General features: G+C 40.3%; 1 protein-coding gene across 8 annotated transcripts in view; it reads left to right on the forward strand.

Moving 5' to 3' along the window:
* The window catches only part of QKI (QKI, KH domain containing RNA binding), a 139,211-nt gene that overhangs the window by 94,073 nt on the left and 20,728 nt on the right, over positions 1-24,410 (forward strand). For all 8 annotated transcript variants that reach the window (XR_010727673.1, XR_010727672.1, XM_066248141.1 and 5 more), the window contains exon 4: positions 8,708-8,851. Coding sequence is in view for 6 of the 8 variants with exons in the window: in XM_066248141.1 (XP_066104238.1) it covers positions 8,708-8,851 (144 nt within the window). In the remaining 2 variants the exon portion in view is untranslated. The remainder of the gene's footprint in view (positions 1-8,707; positions 8,852-24,410) is intronic.

The raw sequence follows: 24,410 nt of genomic DNA on the forward strand, positions 1-24,410 counted from the left end.
GACTGTTCCTTCGTCGTCGTGTGCACCCTGTCTGCTGAGGGCAGTGGCTGCGGAGACACCAGCTTGGTGGTTGCCTTTCTATTTTTATTTGCTCTCTCTTCTCTAGTGAGCAAATGCTGATTTAGGGTTTGGACCAAACTGAACACCCCGGTTATCAGTAGGTAGATGTGAAGACTTGATCGGCTCTGAAGCTTCTGGGAAGGTAGTGCAGTTATCAACGGCATGCCTTTTGTCCCTACGAAGTGATGACATTATACTCTCCCCCTCTTCACAGATATGCTATTTCACATCAGCCGTCATGAATTCAAGTCATCATTCTATACAATTGTAGAGTTTTGATGCTCTTTATCACTGATGGGTTCAAAAGTACAGGAGAAAAGCTTTGACTTAGTGTTTGGGCACCATGCGTGCTGTCAATACTCACAGGGGCAGCAGATTGAACGGCGCGTGCCCGGCAACAGCCACAGCACTGGCTCTGCTCTGTCTTCACCCTCCTGACGGCGCGGGGTGAGCTGCAGTGGCCCCTGCACTGCTGCTTTCCCTGACTCACATCAGGAAGAGGCCGCTCACAGGTTTCCCAGGGTAGCCTCGCTTTGCTTGGGGTTGAAGTTCATCATCCGATTCAAGTCTTCATTTTGTGTATGTGGTGTTTAATTTTACAGGAAGCAGGTGAAATACTCGGTTTTGGTATTGCCTGCTTGCTTTTTTTTTTTTTACTAGAAATTCAATTTCAGATGTTAGCTTACTATATAAAAAGCATGTGCCAGATGTGCTAGATAAGTGGCTTCTAATATCTAAGGACAGTACTGTTAAGCACCTGTGAGTCGAGAAAATACCCAATGATTAAAAACCCAGTGAAATCTCTACTTGCTTGAGAAACTAGTATAACATTTATGTGTGACACTGACGCATTGTTTCATTTGTAGAGTATGTGCACATGTAAGAAGTACACAGATACTCAGGAAGCACGGAGGAGACACGGTAGAAGGTGCCAGCTCAAGTCTGTGACGTCACCGCGCAGAAAATCAATAAAGCTATTGAGTCAGCCGCCAGCTTGTTTTCTAGGCGTGTTTAAATGCCCTGTGAGCAGTAGGGAAAAAGTGCAAAGGAACCATTTTGCTCTCTAGATGCTTGCTACTCTGTTAGCCGGATCAGAAGACCAGCACGGCGTGAGGTTTCAGTGTCAAGTCATACAGCTGCACGGGAGGGAACTGGGGGACATGAGTTTTGATAGAGGAGGTGACTTGGGAAAATATTATGCAGTAGTCGGATTTGAACTCATTCCTCCATTTCATTAATTCTTTATAAATTCCTTTTCCTGTGCTTTCAGTCTGTTTTGTGTGTCACGCTCCTGACATAGTCACGGTGGCTCGTCTCTCTGGGACGCAGCCGCCCTCTGCTGTGAGCGGTTTCTGTCCGGACGCTGGAGGGGGCATCGGTCAGTGTTCCGGTCTGCTGGGCCTGCCCTCCGTCCTCAGCCCCGCGTATTACGGGGTCTTCGTTAAGCTTCTTTCCCATAAAACCTATATTTAAAAATAATGTTTTGATTTAATATGTTCAATATATTTTTATAGACTGATTAAAAAGTAGTTTATCTTAAGCGAGGACTCTATCCCGACAATACTTTTTCAGTTTTATTTTTCTAGTATACCCTCTAGTCCCGTTAGTTTACTTGCCGGGGTGGTTCCCCCTTCCCTGTAGTCCTGCGTATGCCGTTTCCGGCAGTCCTCCATCCCTCTGATGCTATAGAGCAGCCGTTCACACCGTGGTCACGCCAGTTACACAGCTTTTACCGGAGCCTGAGCACCTCCTCTGGGCTGTGCCCGCACAGCGCACTCGGGCTCATCACAGCCTGACACCTGCACTGTGTTTCCCCTGGCTTCACAGGTAAGGAAACCGAGGTTCAGGTATTTTGCAACAGTAACTCAGCCCAAAGTTTCCTTAAGGATTTTCCGCCAGATCTTTATTTCTGTTCTCTATTCTTAGATAGCCGCGTCCAGAATTGTTTTTGCATACTACACACAGCTCTGACCTAGAGAAATCTTAATTTTGGGCAACATTGTGATGGGCCGATACTGTTTGTCCAGAACTGGGAATATATAAATTTATAAGAAAATTGCAAGGAGGTCATTACCTGGCAGTCTTTTTAGTATTATGCTTAGAGGAGGTAGATGTTTCTTGTGAAGGAAAAATATTAATAATACTTGTTTTGATTTTAACTTGGAAAATCATTAACATAAAACAATTTTTTTGAATTCAAATTGTTTCATTGTATCTAATTTGGTAAACATTTATTGAATTTCTGCTGCCTGTAAAGACTTTCCTATATGATAATTTCAATAACCTGAATATAAAATTATTCTACTCTTCATATATTGGAAAATAATTAGCTTTGAAAACATTGTTGGATTCGGGGTCAAGTTAAAAAAGTTTTTGAGGTCAACTTTTTAACTAGAGCCAGTGAGCAATTATATGAAATCACTTTGTCCAGTTTCTCAGTGAATATTTCCACAGTGACCACAGATGCTCATCTAAGTTTTTTTGTTTGTTTTTTTTTTGGTATTTTTCTGAAGCTGGAAACGGGGAGAGACAGTCAGACAGACTCCCGCATGCGCCCAACCGGGATCCACCCGGCACGCCCACCAGGGGCGACGCTCTGCCCACCAGGATGTTTTATTAAAAAGTAATGGTTAGAACTTGTTTTGGGACAGAAGTCTTAGTTATCCCTAACTAATAATGTTGAATATATATATGTATTGTATGTAATATGTATATGCATGCATTGTGTATTAAGAGCAAATTTTAGTTTTAAGAACCTCACCTATTGAAACTTTGGAGGAATTCTGTGTAAGTGGCCACAAATTTATCATTTTTATGTATTTGTATCATTGAAATTTGCTAGGCAGTTCTCTCTCATCTTGAAAAAAAATAATTTTTGTTGGTGTAAGAGATGTTTAACCAGTGCTCTCTGCCGGTTTTCCACACTGTTCTTCATGTGACCTTTTCAGAAACTCATTTATTGAGAAAAACCTAGATGTGCAATTAGGAGATAGGATCCAGTGCGAAAAATAAAACCCAAATTTACCAAACAGTCTCAATTAATGTGTTTATCTGCATCCAAAGTCCCTAGCATATGTAAAATTTTAGTAGGACAGAATGTACTCAGAATTTCATACCCCCCAAAGTGTTTAAGGTGAATGGTAGAGTAGAAAAAGGTTCTAAAGCCTCACGATCTCGGTGTTCTGTGTTTGGCTCTTTCACGCCGAGGCGAGGCTGTGGGAAATGTGATTAGTTTCAGGGCTCCCGTGCAGGGCGGGTCTTACGTGAGGAACTAGCTGTTAGAAGGCAGGCTCCAAGTCTCTGCCCTGTGGAGCGCTACTGCACCTATGACTCAGCAACTCAGACTTGCCTCAGCGTCCTCATTAACATGTTAGTAAGAATGAGAGGACTGCATCCATGGATGTTCGGGGGATTGAATGAGGTGGTGTGTTCAGTAACACTTTCGTTGCTGTCATCATCATCTTCATGTCTGCATCTGTTTCTTCGTCATTGCTGGAAAAATGTAGTGTGACTTGGAATTTATTCCTCTGTAGTGTACTTGTTGAGAATGTAGACCCATGATAAAGTGTCGTTGGTAATCATGTCTAACTGCTCCATAGTCAAGTGTGGATGGTATTGTTAAGTTGTTTTATATGCTACTAAACTTTAATTTACTATATAAAAAAAGCTCTATTTCATTGCCTTGAATGCTCTCTTGTCATTTCAGCCTCCCTCAGACCAAGGGTCAGTGGTGGTGTGCTTTGAACAGATTTGTACATATAGTAACTGTGTTTGTTTGTTTTTACTGTCACTTTGTTATATTAAGATATAACTTTAGTCCTGTAGTTTAAAAAAGATGTCTGACCCTTATACTTCTGATATATTGAAACAAGGTTGTATAGAGGTGATCAAGGAGAAGCAGGGTTTTATGAAAATTGGAAGTCCATTAGCATTATTGTAGAAAATCTGGGAGCGTTGACTAGAAGAGAACAAGAATGAAAGGTAGTGTTGAAGATTGTCGAATGTAACTGGTAACTTAAATAGAAGTGAAAAATAGGCCCAGAAACTGGCATATGCTCGAGGGAGGCTGTGAGGAGTTGAAGACAATCCAGGCAGACACAGGATAATGAACATGGCAGAGCACTGTGGGAAGGCTGCAGCACTCATGCACAATTTGATCCTTGATTTTAATAACACTTCTCAATAATAGCTCGGTTGTTGAAATAAGTAACTACTTGTTTAAGGTCAGATATGTATAAAGACAGTGTCCACATACTGTCCAGGGTATAAAAAGCAGTGAGACCAAGTTCTGGTATTTAACTGGGATCAAACTTTCGAATAGCTAGAATAAGACAGGTGCTTATAGCCACAAGTTACAGTATGATTCTTAGAGCAAAAGACAAATAAAAGTGAAAAGTAAAGAAGATGAAAGAAGAGGCATTCTGGACACAGTGTTAATGTGCATAAAGTTATAGGCATCAGCATCTGTGTTTGGGAATGGGCAAGTTTATTTACAGTGTGGAGTGAATGTGAGGATCTGTGCAGGGAATGAGAGAGGGCACCTGAGGCTAGCGTGGATTGGAGTGAGTGGGGAATGTCAGCAGCTCTCTCTCAAGGCACAAGCCAATTTAGGCTACATTTCAAAGATTTTTCTACAACCAATTGGCCTTGTCCTCAAGATTTAAAAATCTACATTTATTCAGAAAACTCAGGATTAATAATAGCTGAGACCTAAACTGGGCAGATTTGGAGAGGAGTTCTATAAGGAGCTGCAGTCTGGACATCTGAGTGAGAGTGCTTTGTAAACGAGGAGGGACTCGCCCCATCGGCAGTCTAATGTAGAGGTCTAGAAATCAGGAGCAGATCTGAATGTGGGCATTTTGGAGTACAGAAAAACACACCCTGTGGTCTCATTCTAATTCTTGTTTATGACTGAAATGGAACCTTTATAGGTCTGTTTTATAGATTTCTCTAGTATTTGCTGATCCAAGATTTTCTTTATTACCTATTTAAGAAACAGAGAACACAGGGAAGAATTATATTCATATTGAATAATTACTTGATTGAGAACTCAGTGTTGAAGGAATTTACTTAACCATAACTCTTTCTGAGTTAGAATGGACTGCAATTGAATAAATGTGACTTCTGGGTAGCATTACCTTAAAATCCTTTTTTAGATAAAGTCTGATTGGTTACAGATTAAAAACAGGTAATTCTGTACGGCCTGATGTGGAATACATAGGGTTCTTCCTTGCTGTCTAACTACCCCGTCCCCCAACTTCCTGCTCTTGAGGAGTCTTCCGCTGTTTATTATGTTACTACATTATGTGTTTCTTGTGCTTCTATAATAGTTAGACTTTTTAGTTTTCTTCTTAAATATTCATTGTGGTGAGAGCTCAGTGGTCTCTTTCCATTTAAAAAGCTCTTATTCTTCAGTTTTGTTTTTAAAATATGTCATATGTTGATGATTTTTCTCTCTTCTGCTTCCTTTTTCTTGGTGAGACATTAGTTTCTGAACCTCTTGGGCCAGACCCACAGTTTTACACTGCTACTCCACCATTTCCTCTATGTGTCTTTGCTTCCAGTTGAGGAAGAATTCCTTACTTTTTATCCTATAACCACTCCTTCCAGTCTTTCCTTACTTCTATCATAGTTTCAGTGTCTTTTTTTTAATGTTTGTTTTTGCTTTTATTTTCTTATGTTTTGAATTCTTTTAATAGCCATCTCTGCTTGATTGAAGGATGCACTATCTTCTCTTAACTCTGCAGATATCTGAGTTTTTCCTCTCCCTGCTCAGGCATTGTTTTCTTTATTCAGGTTTTCTGTTTGCTCGTTGGGCTGGTTGGACTCCCCACAGAAAGGTCTCCCGGTCACCTTCCCCTGGTGTGTGGGCTGGCATTTGCTGTGAGTGTGGCGTGGTGGACAAGATTGAAGACATACTGCAGACTTCAGTGTGTGAAGGATCTCATCACCTGCCCCTCAGACCCTTCCAGGAAGTGGGACTCTTTGGGGATGAATTTCTGGTCTTTTGCTGGGAATTGGGGAGTGCTGGCTAGCCAGCTGTTTGGGGCAAGGATGTAAAGAATTCGGTGTCAGTGAGAATTTCAGCCGTAACTCCCACCCCACCCCCATTGCTGCCACTTTCTCTTGCCTTTCTTGGTGGGGGGCTGCAGTATAAGTTGGTTCCTTCTCACTTGGGGTGAGCTGAGTCTTACCTAATTTAGCCATCTGCTTTCTGATTCCTAAATTGTTTCCCATTTTCTTCTTCCTTAGGAGTTTGTACAGTTTAAACTGTAGTATTTAGGAGGGAGTGAAGGAACACCATTGAATTCATTTCACCATCTTTGTCTATAAGGTTTCTTTCTTTCAGCGGTTTTTAAAACTAAGCAGAACTCTATTTTGAAGCAGGGAGAAAAGTATAAGTGTAACTGTCTTTACTTTTATATTTTTAATTAAAACTTAAATTTTTGGATTGAGTATGCATTTACCAAGGTGCTTTACAGCTCATAAATGTATTCCTTAAATAAAGCACAATGTGACATTATACTACAACTTTGTTTTCTCTTCCTGTCACACAAATAAAAATCCTTTCCTTTTAAAATCCTCTGGCTTTTGCCTTCTCCGTGTATAAAAGTTTCTGTGGTGGTGGTTGTTCACTTACCATCTTAGTTTTCATTCTTAAGCCTTTCTGAAATATTTTGAATTATATATATTCCTGTTCTTCTTATAGTAGTAGTATTTCTACATTAGTGTCATTCAGACCTACACTAGCTTTAGTGTCTTTTCTATTAATTGTAACATCTACGTCAGTTCTCTGTTGGTTTCAATATGTTTTCTGTTTCACTGCTGGCCTATCTCTCTCTAATAATAACAGTGTGAATATTGCCTGGTTGGACAGTTACTTGTCTGGTCTTTGTTCTGGGACATTGACTGGCTCTTGTACTGGAAGTTCTGAACACCCCGTGGTACGTCCGTGGGCCCCTGTGGAGGCGCACAGACGGCCGGCCGCAGGCGTGCTTTGTCTTGGTCTCACTCCCCTCACGGCATCTGGATGCATTGCCATGGTGATGGTATGAGCGGAAAATTATTGGGCAGAAGCACATATCTGACTGCTAGAACTTCTGTTCTTAATGGCTAAGCTACATAGATGCTTTTTTCTAGCACGACCTCTGGAAACATGGGGGGTGTGGTAGAAAGTTGTTTTATTATACCAGTTTTATTAATTTATACCCATTTTACTTTTTAATAGGATCTCACAATTTAATAACTACAGACCTAGAAGAGGTATTATTTATTGCTTATATGGAAACTTGCACTGAGCTAGGTGCATTGATGCCATTTTTATATTTAAAATAAGTTTATAGTTTTATTTTGTTAATTATTAAAATTATACTTATAAGTTACATGTTATAAATTATTTATAAATGTATTTATAAACAATACAAGAAGCACTTCTGAAATTATTGTATCTTAGGTGAAAGAGAAATGTGGCCAACTTTATACTTCTCAGCCTCTTGTAGCTGACAGTATTTCTAGCCTGGGAACACTCCCAGGAAGGGTCGGAGCACATCATGGGGGGGATGGATACAGATGTTCTCTGTGGAACTAGATCTTGTGGGGCGATGTAACTAAGGAATAACCTTGTAGTTCACTGTTCTTAAAGTAAGATAATGCTGGAAATGTAGTTTCTTACTGTGATTATAACAATGTTTTCATAAATAGTACTTGAAATAAAGTAAGTGGCACTTTCTTTACACAGTGTCTGTTTGTAGAATACTTTCCCTGATTTTGAATTCAGTCCATGTTAACTAAAAAGTATTTGTAGCAAAATGAAAAGATCACTGAATTTGAGTTTTCATAACTTTGAGCTCCTGAATTAGCAAGTTATTAGCTATGTGGTATTGACAATGACAAACTTAATCTGGTGACCTTATATTTACTTATAAGTAAAACACAGAACTAACAGCATGCTTTTTCACGATAGCCCACGGGTAACACTGAGGGAGTTTCTCAATACGTGAGAGCACAGCGGGCGTTAGGGTGCCTTGCTCACCGCTGTTGCCGTAACATCTGGCTCCATGCTTGATGTTAGTACATGCATAGCAAATATTTGTTAAATCAACTATCAGTTGACCCACTGGGCGTAATTACACACAGGTTTTTGCCAGAAAAATAATTCAAAATACAGGGGGTCCTTGGGTTATGGACACAGTTCCATTTCTACGACAGTGATGTAAACCGAATTTTGGTGTAAGTAGAAACACACCCTAGCCTAAGTCACTAACCTATCCTAACACAGTTGTAAAATCATCATCTATAACAAAAAACCCCCACAACTAAGCCACAGGAAAAGGGAAAGGACGTGAGTGCACTGGACTGCATGTTCTTCTGCGCGCAGCCAGACTGGTGAGTGGGTGCCCACGCAGTCCCCAAGGACAACACTGGTGGCGTAAGCCAGAGCACTCACTCACATCTCAATGCTTTACAGTTTTTATGGGAGTGAGCGTCGTATGTCGAGATTGTTGTAATACGACGCCTGTGTTCATAATGTCATCATAGAAAAACAATGCAAAGTTAGCTTAAATAATTGACAACCGATTAATATTACAAAAAACATTTTCTTTTTGAAAAGAAAAATTTGTAATAGTGTACTTTGAAAATTTTTTAGGAGGAGCAGAATAGAGGGAAGCCCAATTGGGAGCATCTGAACGAAGACCTGCACGTGCTGATCACCGTGGAGGACGCACAGAACCGAGCGGAGATCAAGCTGAAGAGGGCGGTGGAGGAGGTGAAGAAGTTGTTGGTGCCTGCAGTAAGTCGTCTTTTCCCAGCCGGCGGGGCGGGGCAGGGCCGGGCCAGGGCCGGGCGGGGCCCACCCTTTCTCCAGTGTGGTGTAACTAGAAGGGTATGGTGATAAACAGGGTCTCAGTTGTTAGGCATTTTACTTAAATAAAATAACCAAAATAATTTATGACTTCTTGACTGTGATATGGTAGACAGACATTTCTCAAATCCACAAATGGGAAAGGGTGTTTATCTTCTGGAGGGAAGAGTTGTGAGGGGGCAGACTCGGCGGTACACTCTTCAAAAGTACTGCTACCCTTGCCTCACTGCTCCCGGGTGGAAACACTCTTTGTTTAGTGGGACATGTTTCTGTACGCAGGGAATGCGCGCCCGCAGAGGCGGGCTTTATGTGGGTGAGCTGTCAGGAAGGAGCATGTTGTTTCAATTGCCTGTTGGTCCCCAGTACTGGCTGGCTGTCGTTGGCTCCCTCAGAAAGACGAATGTCCTGCAGTGAAGTTGTCTCGCAGCTTGAGAAAACGCTCTTGTATAAGAATCAGAGCTCCCCTTGCTGATGTCCAGGGAATCTCTGTGCTGACACCCTCTCCTCCTCCCCTCCTCCTTCCTCCTTCCTCCGTCTCCTGCTGCCCCCTCTGTCCCGCTCTGCCCCCTCCATCCCATTCTGCCTCCTCAGTCCCCCTCCTTCCCGGCAGACCGTGCCCCCCCATTCTGCCTTCTCATCCTTACAGAAACCTATAGTAACCTTGGAATAATGGTTGAGCTGCTGCCAGAATGCTTGCTTTCTCAGTAGGAAATAAAACAATATATTACTGGTTTTCTAAGACATTATTGAAATTTTTTATATTAGTAAAATATGTGGAAATGTGGACCCTAGCTTGTGTTGGAAAAGCTAGGAACACCGTTAGTATTCGGTCCAGCAGAACTTTGCTGACATTGCCATGGACGCGGGACACTCTCTGCTCTTTGTTCCCCTGGTGTCTGTCTTGCAAGGGCACTAGAAACATAAACGTTTCCACTGGCTTCACAACACTAACTCCTTGGAAGAAAAGAACTCCATGTAAATTCTGTTTGATAGCTCTTGTGAGAAGTATCAACAGGTTAAATATAATCTAAAATCTATAATTGTACACTATTAAACCACATAATTTTTCTCCTTTTTAAAAATAATTGTGCAGTATTCAAATGATGTGTAGAAAAGGGTTGTTTCCCTGCTATACTAGGCCATTAGTACTGTGAGCAGAACAAGTTATTTAACATTGTGTTTTTTGCTAGATATCACTGAAAATATTCAGTTCATATAATATAACTAAACAAATGATTCCACCTAATAAATTAAATAGACCAGTGTCTAATAATTAAAACTCTTACTGACCTATTCTGTTATTCTCATTATTCTAGAAGCTACTTTAGTTAAAAAGATTATTAACCTGAGAACATTCAACTAGAAATCTACTGTGTTATTAACTATCTCTGTGTTTTTCAGAAAGTAAGGTAACTTCTCTGTGTCTGTTTTTTCACTTACAAAATGAGAATTGGTGCAAATTTCCTCTTGAGACCATTTTGATTTTAAAGTAATATATCTTTGAATATTAAAAAATGTAGCAATAGATAAAAAAGACAAGTTTTTAAAAATATTCAGACAACTTATATTTGGAAGGAAAATAGCACCTTACATGAAATTCAGATTGCATTGTTCACTAACAAATGTTACTGAAACAGAGCCGTACTCTTCCATTTCCACGTGGTCTGTGGCTGCTTTTGGTTTCCATGAAGGACTTGAGTAGCTGCAGCACAGACCATATATATGCCCAGAAGAGCAGCTTACTGTCTGGCTCATTGCAGACAAAGTTTGCCAGTTTCTGGACTGTTATATTAGTCCAGACGAGAGATGACAATGGGTGGGCCAAGGTGGCCATAACAGTGAAGGGAAGCATGATCTCATTCTAAGAACATTTTTACAGTGAAGTTGACAGGTTTTGCTAGTGGATTGTCCATGGGATGTTAGAAACATTGAGTCAAGAATGACGTCAGGTTTTTAGCCTGAACAACTGGAAGGGTATAATGCTGTTACCTTGAGGAAGAGGATGTTAGTAGGAACAGACTTGGAGTCTGTTTTGGACCCAGAACATTTGAGATGCTTGTTGCTTATCTGAGTGTAGCTATTCTAGTGTTCTATTCAGATGAACAAATACTTATTCTGGGCTGAATGTTTTAGGGCAGTGGAGTGTAGAAACAGAAAATTAAGGTAAGATCCTTAGAGCAGTTGGCATTTCCCTGACTGTACTGTGTGAGACACTTTTCATAGCTACTCTGGTCAAGGACATCTATAATATGCTGGTTGGTATTGTCAACCTCTGGTAGGAGCCATTTCCAAATTTAATTGGCTATCAAAATTTTTTCTAGGAATACTTTTCACATTTAATGTTCTAGACACAATCTGAGAAATAATGTGGAAACTCTTGGGTCTGATTTAAATGTAGTTGAGCTACATTTTTTTATGCTGAACGAATCCTTTTGAAAACATGAAGAAAGAAACCTCTTGAGGTTTTTATTCGTTTATTTTTAAACATACAATGAAACCCATTCATTTGAAGAGTGCAGTTTGCGTTTTGAAGCTGTACACACTTGTGATAACTGTCTCAGTCAACATTTCTACCACCCCACACGGTCCGTTACTCTTAGCCTTCAGTTAACTACTTCCTACAGCCCCCAGACAAGTACTGGGGTTCGTTTTGCCTTTTTTCCCCCTTACAGTCTCTTTATTTTTCTCAGCTGTATTGACATGATTGACAAATAAAAAATATACATAGAGATTGTGAAATGATTATCACAAGTTAATACATCTATCACCTCACATAGTTACCATTTTCTAAGATCTGCTCTCTTAGCAAATTTCAAGATACAATAAATACAGTGTTATTAACTGTTACCACCATGCTGCACATTAGTTCCCGATAATAGATTCATGCATAATTGAAAGTTTGTATCCTTTGGCCGCTTTCTGCCATATCCCAGCCACTGGCCACCACCTTTCTACTCTCTCTGGTTGTGTGAGTTTAACTTCCTTACTTACTCAGTTTACCTTTTCTGAATCTCCTGTAAATGAAAATTATTTTGTGCTTATTTTCTTGGAATCAGCATGGCTATTTTGGGGTTCATTCATGCCAGTTGCATGTGTCATTGGCTGTTCCTTTTTGTTGATAGTATTCCACAGAATAGGTAGGTCACAGTTTGTTTATCCTGTCAATTGTGTTGTTAATTTCCATTTGTCTAAAGACAACTGATGTTGAGCATGTGCTTCTGGGAAATTTGTATATGGTCTTGTCTTTTATACTGAATTATAGCAGTTGTTTGTATATTTTGGGAATCTTTTATCAGACATATTTTCATCTGTGGTTCACCTTTTGTGTTTTTGTGGGAAGAATTTTAATTACAAATTCAATTTGCATAAACTTTTCTGATATTTTTCTTGTTTTTGTATTTTTCCAGGAATGTATTCACTTTAAGTTGATAAGATTTTTGTCGGGGAATTGTTTGTAATATTCTTTGTTTATCTTAAGGTCTGTAGAATCTATAGTTGTGTTTCCTCTTTTATTTTTTCTCTTGATCATTCTAGCTCTAGAGCTTTTTTAATTTCATTGATTTTTTTGAGTATCAGCTTTTATTTTTGTTGATTTTCTCTATTCCTTTTTTAATTCATTAATTTTTTTAATTGGTTTTAGAGAGATAGGGTGGGGGGAGGGAGAGAAGCATCCATTTGTTTTTTTACTTAGTTGTGCACTTATTGGCTGCTTCCCATTGGTGCCCTGACCAGGGATCGAACCCGCAACCTTGGCGTTTTAGGACGACACTTTAACTGACTGATGTAACCAGCCAGGGCCTGATTTCTTCTTTTATACTTTCCTTCTACCCGATTTTGGTTTAATATTGTTGTTACTCTTCTTAAAGGTGGCAGAGTAGGGAATAACGCTTTACCACACCCCGGGCCAGAGCTGTGGTGTTTCCATTGCCGTTTGGTTCCGAGTACTTTCTGCTTTCCTTCCTGATCTATCTCTTCTTTGAGTCATGTGTTCTTCTAAATATTTCCAAATATCTGGGACTCCTCTAACCGTGACTGGTTTCTGATTTAATTCTTTTCTGCTCAAAATATGTATTCTATAATATTTTAGTCTTTTTGAATCTACTTAGAACTGTATAGTCTAGCATAGGACCTATTTTGGTGAATACCCCACGTACACTTAAAAGCATGTGTATTCTGTAGTTTGTATGTATCGTACAAATGTCCTTTAGGTTAAGAGGGTTGAAAATGTTGTTCACAGCTTCTGTTTTCATATCTTTTTCCCCTAGTTTTGTTATTTACCGAAAGAGGTGTCCAAAGATCTCCATTCATTCATTGGAAAAATATGCACTCTCGTGTGTTCTTGATCTCTCTGAAATGGCAAAATAATTTGGTGAACTCACCATATGCATTCCCAAATATTATATATAGGTGTGTATATAGCTGACGCAATTTACTTGACCAGGGTTTGTTTGGCATTATTAAAAGATTTCACTTAAATTTTATATAATGGTAACTGTTCCCTTGTAATTTGAAGGTTTTGTTTATTTTTCTGAAAAATGCCAATTCTGTTATGCAGTACATTTTCAGAGAGATAGTACCCAGGCAGTACATAGGTGGCAGTTGGTGTCACAGAAAATGTTATAGGGGTTCATAATAGGGGCCAAGGTGAGCAGGGTGCTTACGGAAGAAGATTTTACATAGGTCAGTGAGATTTGAGCTAGAAGTTCGGGACACAGATTCATAGAGACAGAGATTAGTGTATATGCTTCTTAGGGAGTTGTACATTTCAGGTTATTAAATGTGACAAATACAAGAGGATGACACAAATGGTCAGGGCCGTCACTTCTTTATTTGTCAGATTGGGTTATTATTGCTTACTTGACTTGGAAGGTAATAGTTACTATTTTAACTAGGTGGAAATGCAAGGCGGGCTTCCTCTTTCCTCCTCCTGGTACAGGGCACGGGGACAGGTTCCCTCAGCCGCGTCAGGCCACGTCCGTGACCACCTCCGTTCCTGGGCACAGTAGGCACTGCAGCAGCAGAAAGGAATTAGTCTTATTCCCTACCTGCAGTAACCCTCAGTGCTAGTCCTGAGCTCAGTAAAGGCTTTCTTTTACATCAGCACAACCAGCAAGGAAACCAGGAAACCATCTGTCCCATTAGCACTGAAACAGCATCGTTTGTAAGGGCTCCCTCCTCACCACACCGGCGCGTGCATGAGCTCTCCCTCGCTCTCCCTCGCTCACTGCGAGCATGCACCTGTCATCTCAGGCATTAGATACGATCCTTCCTTCAATGAACTCTCATCTTAGTAAGTTACAAAATAGTGTGTGTTATTTTTAGTATTCATTAGCTAACATCTTACGGCTATATATATTCTGTGATCTTTTCTTCACTTCTCCAAAGACCCCAACAACACCAGCAGTGTGCGTGGGGACTGCTGTGCCGGGCTATGTTGATAGGAAAGCTGCGAAAGGAGAGACGCGAGATTCTTGCCAGAATCTCCTCTCCCTCACAGTGGTAGAAACATGGTGGAAAGGTTCTGTTGAGACAGAGCACTCACCTGGAGAGACTAAGTGGGTAGCACTAACCCGTCTTGGAGAAAGGAGGTGATTTCAGGCACCAGAAGTTGACGTGGTCTCGTAATTGAGTCAACAAGATGTCACTAGTTCCAGAGAATTCATGAGTGTTTATTTCAGGCTTTTAATTTTATGGTGGGTATAATCATGTCTTTTTTTCTTTGGTGTTTTCTTTTCTTTTAAAGTTTACTTGTAGGTGTTTGAGAACTTGAACACGAGTCAGTTTTGAATGTGTAGCTTATCTCTTTAAGAAAAGCATTTATATACGTAGAGTTCGGTAATATTAAACTAAATAATTGACTGAATAGATTCTGACAAATTTCCAGCTTGGGATTTTGAAATTTAAAGTTGTTGCCAATTATTTTTAGAAATAGCATGAAATTTGAAAATTTTAATCAAAACAAGAGTAATTTTAATTATTTTAAAAAACTCTTAAGTGTCATGCCAACAAAATTTAGGAGAGTCGTAGAGAGAAGGGGAGTCATAACAAAATATTGTTTTCTTTGCATATGTTTCTGACACATTCTCTTCTAATGCTATGTGCATTTGACAGAGTTAATTGAGTTATGATTATAACCTGAGAATGAAGTAAGATATAGGACGAGAAATAACATATGACTCCAGAGATCAAGTAGACATACTGTGGCAGGTTTTCACCTGGGCTGTGAATGGACTGGCGGCTCTGCATTTAGTTCTTGACTAAGGAACCAGTCATTAAAACCTATGGTATTATCGCCCTCCTTTTCACTTTATTGGGAAAGAAGGCAAGGTATTAAAAGATACATTAAAAGACATCTAGCTGTAATACTCTCATTCCTTGATTGAGCTGTGTTATGAGAGACCATCTCTTGTGTAGAGAAAGGGTTGCTGCTGTCTGCCGCTGTGCAGCCATTCACTCTGAATGGAGCTCTGTCTAGGGACGCAGAGCACAGTCATTAGCAGTCTCTCCGGATGTCAGAGCAGAATTGCCATTGTGATGGTGGAGCTGCGGGATAAAGGATTGAAATTTGGGTTTGCCAGTCTGCCAAACTAAATGAGTTGCCATGAGAATTTTCAAATGTGAGAGGCGTTTACTTAAAGCAATTTGGCAGGTTTGAATAAACTCATGAATTACAGGTTTGAAGGAGCCGGTCCTGGCTTTCTGTCACGGAGGCAGGGCCGTGCCATAAGCGTAAAATGAAGGAAAGATATTTTGTTTCAAACCTGGAGGAAAGGGAAGATAACAACTCTACATATAACAATTCCTTTCTGTATCTTCAAATGATGCTAGTAAAATGATTGGTTTTAGTAAACATTAAGTTGGTATTAACTTTAATTTTTCTCAGTGCATATAATACATCTGTATTTAATCTAGATCTTTACACGTATCATATTTGTCTCACAAAATGAGATGGACATTTATAGTGTTTTTTTTTGGAAAGCAGAGCTACTTAAGCTCATACACTGTATTGTGCAGGTCGCATGCGGGTATCTTCAGAGGGCGCGCCACTCTCGTCTCAGAGCTGGGTTCAGCGCAAGGACCTTTCACTGCGCAAGTGCTCCCTGACACCCGCGGTGGGGCCTGGCCCGTGTGCTCCCGCGGCCTCACCAGTCCTCACGGCATCAGCAATGATAATATTCTTGCATTAGTGATTTCTGTCTGCCCTCCAGAAAAAAACACTCAGTGAAATTGAAGTACTTAAAATTTTGAGACTATAATATATTCTCTTGTAATAAATAAATAAAATAAGGTCTTTGGGGAAGTCTGTTAACATTTTCAAGCCTCTAAGTTATAGTGATATAAGGAGAATAATACCTTGGTTCTTGCTCATTTTTTGTGGCCTGAAAATATAGATGCATCTTTCAAAAATGTGTCACAGGGAAATGCAGGTATGTAGAAGGGTTGATTCAGATGAGAATGTAATCAACATTCTTAAAAATATAATAAATATATTGTTTCTATATTAATCTTTACTCCTTAAATTATTATAACTACATATCAAAGTAATCTGATTAATAAAATAACCCAGTGGCAGATAAGATTTTCTAAAATCTATTTAGATTTAGAATACAGCAACCATCATTGACGTCCTTACCAGAGATCTCTATAACTCTGGAGTCAAAATGGCATACATATATATTCTGTAAGGTACTCTGATAGGAGTGTGTGTGTGTTTACTGTTTTAGGAAACACAACGAGAGGAAAAACATGCAGAAATTGACATGTACTGATTAATTTTTTCTTGCAGAGAGGGACCATGCTAACTGAAATTTAATTTGATTCTAAATATCTTTTTGTACTCCAGTTTATATTGTGGCTGGTTGTTTATTCTGCATGAGGGCGGCCACAAGGGCATGGTTTCAGCTGGAATCTTCACAGATAATTAAAAGTATTGGGCAGAGGAAGAACTGTGACAGGGTGTAGGTTTTAAGACTTCAGTCACTGCATACCAAAATTCTTCGAATCGCTGACAGCTGTATGCGCGCTCTGCCTCTGTCGAGCGTAATGCTGTCTGGCAGTGAGTCAGGCTGTTAGAAACCAACAGAGGGCCTTTTCCGAGCTCGGAGCTCCTTTTGGTGAAGCTCCTCAGTGAGCATAATAAAGTGTGTCTCGTCTAGGGCAGCTGATGGGGCCCTCACCAATATAGACTTGGCATGGATACATCCTTTTCTTTATTCTTACAAGGATTCATTGAGGAGTAGCTACTTTAAATACAAAATTTTGTTGAGAGTGACATTTTAGATAAACTTTAACTTGAAATTTGAGTGTTGTGAAATTGGAAAAAGAGATTCTGGGCATAGAATAATAAAATGTGTTAATTTCCTAAGTAGTATTTTTGCAGTTCATATAGGAGGACATCCTTTCATTTCAAGCTTGTAGTCCATCCCTCAGAATATGGGTGCTTGATTTATTATATAGCCCCCCCTTTTTTTTGTAACTATGCTTCTTACTGGCTAGGATAATGGATTTTGGCTCCTAAAACATATATATATTTCTGTTAAATGTATGATATTCTCCATAGATACACTAAAATGAATTTAAAATCTAAACTCACTGAAGAATTAATTACTTAAATAATTTTAAGAAATATTTAAATAAACGTTAGGAAAATAGGTGAGTGATTCTCACTGTATTGTAGTTCACCGTTCTCGCCGCCTCTTTGTTCGCACGCCCTTGGGAGGGCTGTGGGTGGTGGCCTCAGACCAGGTGAAGCATTTCCCATCCATCCACTCGTATTAATGAACATTGAAATGGAATTGGCAGAAAGTTACGAGAAACATAGACTCCTTATTTAATTTGCTTGTAATTTTAACCGTTACATTTAATATTTATTGATAGCATTTCAAGAGCTGTGATGTATATTAGTAAAATTATTCAAATAGTGTGAAATTTTAATAGTATATTAACAATTCAGATAAGCATTTCAATATAAAGCTTTTCAGATAAACTTATTTGATAGCTCATCATATGGCTTAATTTTCTCTGTATTTTAGATAACTGAATATAAAAAATTTAATTTCAGACATGACACTTACTAGTAATCAACTCCTCCTTTATGGGAATTACTCTGAATTCTGTATTGCAGAATTAATATAAGTATATGTGTTGTGTGGTTTTTTTAATTCTCAGTTTCTAATGCTTTTGTGGAGGAAGGCATTTAATCTTCAATGTATATTTCAAATAAAATATAAATTGAATTGTTTTTAAAGTTCTTCCTTTAAACTGACATGGCATCAACTTATTTTGTTAAATTGCCTTGTGGAATATACCTCTTGAGTAAGCCAACAGATTTATGAATTAGCTTACTTTGCGATATTTATTTTATGAATTCACCTGTGAATGATGGCAATACACTGTTTAAATCAAATGCTTTGATTACTGGATTCAGATTCTGTGAAATTGCAACATACTGTGGAGATTCAGAGACATTGAATGGCTGTCAAGGAAGTCGCCTCACAAGCCCTCTGCTGAGACACTGCTGATCAGCAGGCAGAGACCCAGACTTGAGTGCATGCGCACATCTCAGGCTAATCACGTAAATGCATTTAGGGCAGAATGACTCAGTTTTCGGTTACTTATTGATTCTTGTTCTTGAGAAGTGGCCTGCTCTCACTAAAGTTGGGTGCCTTCTAGAATGGTCTTCTCTCTGGGGTGTTCATGGTCACGCTCCCCCAGCCTCAGCGCAGGGGTCCCGGCCGTGGGGTCGTTCTTCAGGACGGTTCTGATGGTGCCGCCCGGGTCACCAGCTCCTTTAGCATCTCCCCTCGAACAGCCGGTGCCGTCTCTGATGTAACCATCTCAGAGATGCGCTCACGTGCATGTCTGGCCCCACGCAGCTGTCTGCCCCCTTTTCCTTCTCCCTCCTGGCTTGTCCCTGTTCCCCTCCTCCCGGCTGCTAGCCCCGTACTCCCTCTGTCCTGCCTGTCCTCCTGGGAACTGGGTCCGGCGGTGGACTCCCTCCCAATGTAGCCAGAGCTTGTTGGACGCTGGGATTATCACCACCCGCCTGGCTCAGGTGCTCCTTGGCTCTGACGCTGCGTGGTCACGGTGCTGGCTGGCTGACATGGCACTGGTGGCCAGTCTCTTCCGGAGGGGTGGGTCCCGGTTCCCTTTGCAGCTCTGTGTCCTGTCGTTTCCCTGCCCACTTTTACCCTCCCCGTCTTAATAAGGTGCCGTTTCCAGAACACGCCTTATTTGGTGTGTTGGAGTGACCTCCAGAGTAGGTGTGGAGGGAGTTACTAGTAGGTTTCCAGTGGAAACTAAGGTTTGGTAAACCACAGGAAAAAGTTTGTCTTTGTGCTTTGAACAGTTTGCGACTTGTGAGAGATCAGCAAGTAGAGACTTACTCCCTAGAAACATTATAGGTATTTGTCAGGTTTTGTGAATAGGTGCATATTAATATGCAGTAGAAGTAGCCTTCTCTTTGTTATTCATAAACTTCAAGGAAAAGCCCTCCTTTTAAACCTAACACAGTACTGTGGTGTTCAGAGCATCCACATCAGTTCATTGAGCACGTCATTATTATGTTGTCTCTACCAGGAACCTAATAGTGGAGTTGTGTCAGATTTGTTTTCCACCAAGCAGAGACATGTGCTCCTACTGATAGTCAGCACTTTGGCCATAAAAGGCATTTTCATGAGATATTAGGAGAATTCAAGAATCAATTTACTTTTTCCTGTGGGAATCTCAGTAATCAGAGATTTTTGGAAAAGCTCTAAATCTAGATCTATAAACCCAGTGTCAGATCCAGAGTGGAGTGACTTCAGACCCCGGCACCGGCGCTGCGGTCTCCGCTGTCGGCAGCCGTCTGTGGAGCAGTGGGAGGATTTCCACCCGCCGTACGCCGGCCGGCCGGCCAGTACGTGTGTTCTCTATTGCTCCCCAGCCCCAGTGTGATCAGGAAGATGCACCTGTGGAAGACACCAGTGATTGTATATTGATGCCAGTGTAAGAATTGTGCCACCACTCGTAATAGTTGCACAAAACTAACACACCAGCCAGCTGCATGGGAAAGTAATTCTGCTGCCGTTCAAACACCAACCAAAGCGACATGCTTAGATTTGATCCTGATGGTGGTACAAGCCAGTGAAAGTGTCTTCCAGCCATTTAGTGTAATCTTTTGTGTGTTTCTAAATGAAAGAAATGCAGACCCCTCCCCCTCTCCTTCCTCTCTGTCTCTCTCTTCCCCTCCCGCAGCCAAGGCTCCATTGGAGCAAAGATGGCCCGGGCGCTGGGGATGGCTCCTTGGCCTCTGCCCCAGGCGCTAGAGTGGCTCTGGTCGCAACAGAAGCGACGCCCCGGAGGGGCAGAGCATCGCCCCCTGGTGGGCGTGCCGGGTGGATCCCGGTCGGGCGCATGCGGGAGTCTATCTGACTGTCTCTCCCCATTTCCAGCTTCAGAGAAATACAAAAAAAAAAAAAAAAGAAATGCAACACAGCAGTTTCTTTCTAAAGCATATTTCTATTACATGAACTTCATTTTAGCTACTGGTTTTTATAAATTAGAAGTTATTTTGAGAATAAATATAAATATCTGTCACTTGAAATATAACATTTAAGAGCATACTGATATTTTTATATGTCTGGTTATTTTCTGTGATAGAAAGAAAAGAACCTAAAAGTACAGGTAACTTTTAAAACCTGTGTGCATACAGATTGTACATCTATCTACATACACATATGTATGCATACATATTATACATTATTTACGTACACATAGTATGTGTGCGTACACATTGTACATAGATCTACATACACATACTACGTGTGCATGCATATTGTACATAGATCTACCTACACATACTACGTGTGCGTACATATTGAACATAGATCTACATACACACGTGTGCTTACATATTGTACATAGATCTACATACACATACTACATGTGCATACAGATTGTACATAGATCTACATACACGTTTGTATACATATTATACATAGATCTACCTACACATACTACGTGTGCGTACATATTGAACATAGATCTACATACACACATGTGTGCTTACATATTGTACATAGATCTACATACACATACTACATGTGCATGCATATTGTACATAGATCTACGTACACAAACTACGTGTGCGTACATATTGAACATAGATCTACATACACATATGTGTGCTTACATATTGTACATAGATCTACCTACACATACTATGTGTGCGTACATATTGTACATAGATCTACCTACACATACTATGTGTGCGTACATATTGTACGTAGATCTACCTACACATACTACGTGTGCATACATATTGTACATAGATCTACCTACACATACTACGTGTGCATACATATTGTACATAGATCTACATACACATATGTGTGCTTACATATTGTACATAGATCTACCTACACATACTATGTGTGCGTACATATTGTACATAGATCTACCTACACATACTATGTGTGCGTACATATTGTACGTAGATCTACCTACACATACTATGTGTGCGTACATATTGTACGTAGATCTACCTACACATACTTTGTGTGCGTACATATTGTACGTAGATGTACATACACATACTATGTGTGCGTACATATTGTACATAGATCTACCTACACATACTACGTGTGCATACATATTGTACATAGATCTACCTACACATACTACGTGTGCATACATATTGTACATAGATCTACATACACATATGTGTGCTTACATATTGTACATAGATCTACCTACACATACTATGTGTGCGTACATATTGTACATAGATCTACCTACACATACTATGTGTGCGTACATGTTGTACATAGATCTACCTACACATACTATGTGTGCGTACTATTGTACATAGATCTACCTACACATACTATGTGTGCGTACATATTGTACATAGATCTACCTACACATACTTTGTGTGCGTACATATTGTACATAGATCTACCTACACATACTACGTGTGTGTACATATTGTACATAGATGTACATACACATACTACGTATGCATACATATTGTACATAGATCTACATACACATATGTGTGCTTACATATTGTACATAGATCTACCTACACATACTATGTGTGCGTACATATTGTACATAGATCTACCTACACATACTTTGTGTGCGTACATATTGTACATAGATGTACATACACATACTATGTGTGCGTACTATTGTACATAGATCTATCTACACATATTATGTGTGCGTACATATTGTACATAGATGTACATACACATACTATGTGTGTGTACATATTGTACATAGATCTACCTACACATACTATGTGTGCGTACATATTGTACATAGATCTACCTACACATACTACGTGTGCGTACATATTGTACATAGATCTACCTACACATACTATGCATACATAAAATATATGAAAACAGTGGTACTTAAAACTGAGTCTAAATACAAGCAGCTTAGTCTTTGTACTCTTTTCTTTGGGGTTACTCGGCTACCTTGTCAGGTGAGTGCCCCCCGTCCCCGAGTGACCAGTTCTATCATGTACATAGCCACTGTAGTGAACTGGCATGTTTTAATACAATCTCCATTGACCATTTTCATAGAAAAGACAAAGTGGGGAATCACAGCTTTTGAAATGTCTGAGAAAAGTCCATTTTTTGCCTTCATTCATCCAGTGGCATGCTCTCATTTGGTCAGCAGTTATTTTATTTAGATTAGATTTTCAAAAACCGAGTTATTGAAGGAGCCATAAAATCAATCCCCATACATCTGTGTGACCACATACATCGGAAAAGCCTTCTTGGGGCACGGTTTCACAGTGTGTGCGTCTTCTGGGATAAAGTAGATTAAATAAAAGCATTTGTTCTTGTTGGTATTTATTCAAAAGAAGTAATCCTCAATCAGAAAAGCAGTTTGTAGCAGTCATGTTTCTAAAGGCAGAAACCCTTAACTCCTCTTCACGGGAATTACCTGTTTGGGATATCATGTGTTGCCTCTGAATGTGATCTTACCTCTCAAATACAGTAGTCCCCATTTATCCATGGTTTCAGCCAACTGTGGTCTGAACACCTTACATGGAAAATTCCAGAAATAAACACTTCATAGATTTTCAATTGCATGCTGTTCTGAGTAGCATGATATTCTCGTGCCTCCTACTCCATCCTGCCGTATGCGTGAATCATCCCTCGGTCCAGCGCGGTCCATGCTGTGGACACTCCCCCATTAGTCACTTAGTAACCATCTCGGTCATGTTGACGGTCAGCTCACTGCAGTGCTTGTCCTCCTAGAACCCCTGCATTGCTCCATCGTGGGCCTGAGTGCAGGAGCAGAGGTGCCCGCAGTTCACATGTGCCGGGGAGCCACACACACAGCTTCCTGCAGGTGGAAGGACAGCGTACAGTGAGGTGCGGGCGAGAGAGCACGTCCTGTGACTTCATCACCGGCGTTGTCATTGTCCTAGACACCATTGTTGCTCTTCTACTCTGCTCATTTATAAGTTAAACTTTATCGTAGGTATATATAAGGAAAGATAAATATGCATTAGTACACAACCAGGTGTCGGTCGTGTCCACGGTTTCAGTGGTCCACTGGGGGCGATCCATACTGGATCCATACTGGTTTGCAAGCCATGCTCAAGGGGGCTGCACCCTTGATAGCAGGCTGCTGGGGTCTCCATACTGGAGCTGAAGCCGCGCTTATGAAATGAGGCCCTAACCCCACTTGTCCTCAGGTCAGGACACGAGGGACTCGTTCCCCAAGGTGCACCTCCATTGAGCATGGCTTGCAAACCAGTCTCAACCTACCAGCTTCTTCCTTCTTGACACCCCCCGCCCCCGTGCTGGAGTAGGTGTGAGGCATCTGTGTCCTTTCTCAGTACCACCATGCCTCATGCTCTTCCTCAGCTCTTTCTCGTCCTTGGGGTCTCGTCTTGGGTGTATTTTCTAGCACACTGAAGCCCTGCAGCCTTCCCTGCCCTGTCCGCCATCAGCCCAGATGTAGTTCCAGCCCTTCCAGAATGTTCTCGGAGACTTCTTACCATTAATTTGTTTAATAGCTTTATTTTTAAAACTACAAGAAGTATGATGTGAAAATTTTAATAGAATATTTTATAAAAATATTAAGTTTAAAATTATATAACAGCTTGACCTGTGGTAGCGCAGTGGATAAGGCATCAACCTGGAATGCTGAGGTCGCCGGTTCAAGGCCCAGGGCTTGCCTGGTCAAGGTACATAAAAGATGCTTCCCACATTCCCTTCCTTTCTGTCTCTCTCTCTATTCTCTGTAAAATCAATAAATAAAATATTTTTAAAAGTAAAATAAAATTATACAACTATTAAAGTAAAAATCCCATTCATAATAAAATCTATATAGATGGGGAGACAAATACTACATTTCTCTAGAGTAGTAGGTTATGGATAAATTTGAAATTGCAATGTTAAAGTAACATAGAAGCACCTAGATTTGGAAAGACAATACCTTAGCCCAGGGGTCAGGAACCTTTTTGTCTGAGAGAGCC

This window comes from Saccopteryx bilineata, chromosome 12 (assembly GCF_036850765.1).
Source record: "Saccopteryx bilineata isolate mSacBil1 chromosome 12, mSacBil1_pri_phased_curated, whole genome shotgun sequence".
NCBI lineage: Eukaryota > Metazoa > Chordata > Mammalia > Chiroptera > Emballonuridae > Saccopteryx > Saccopteryx bilineata.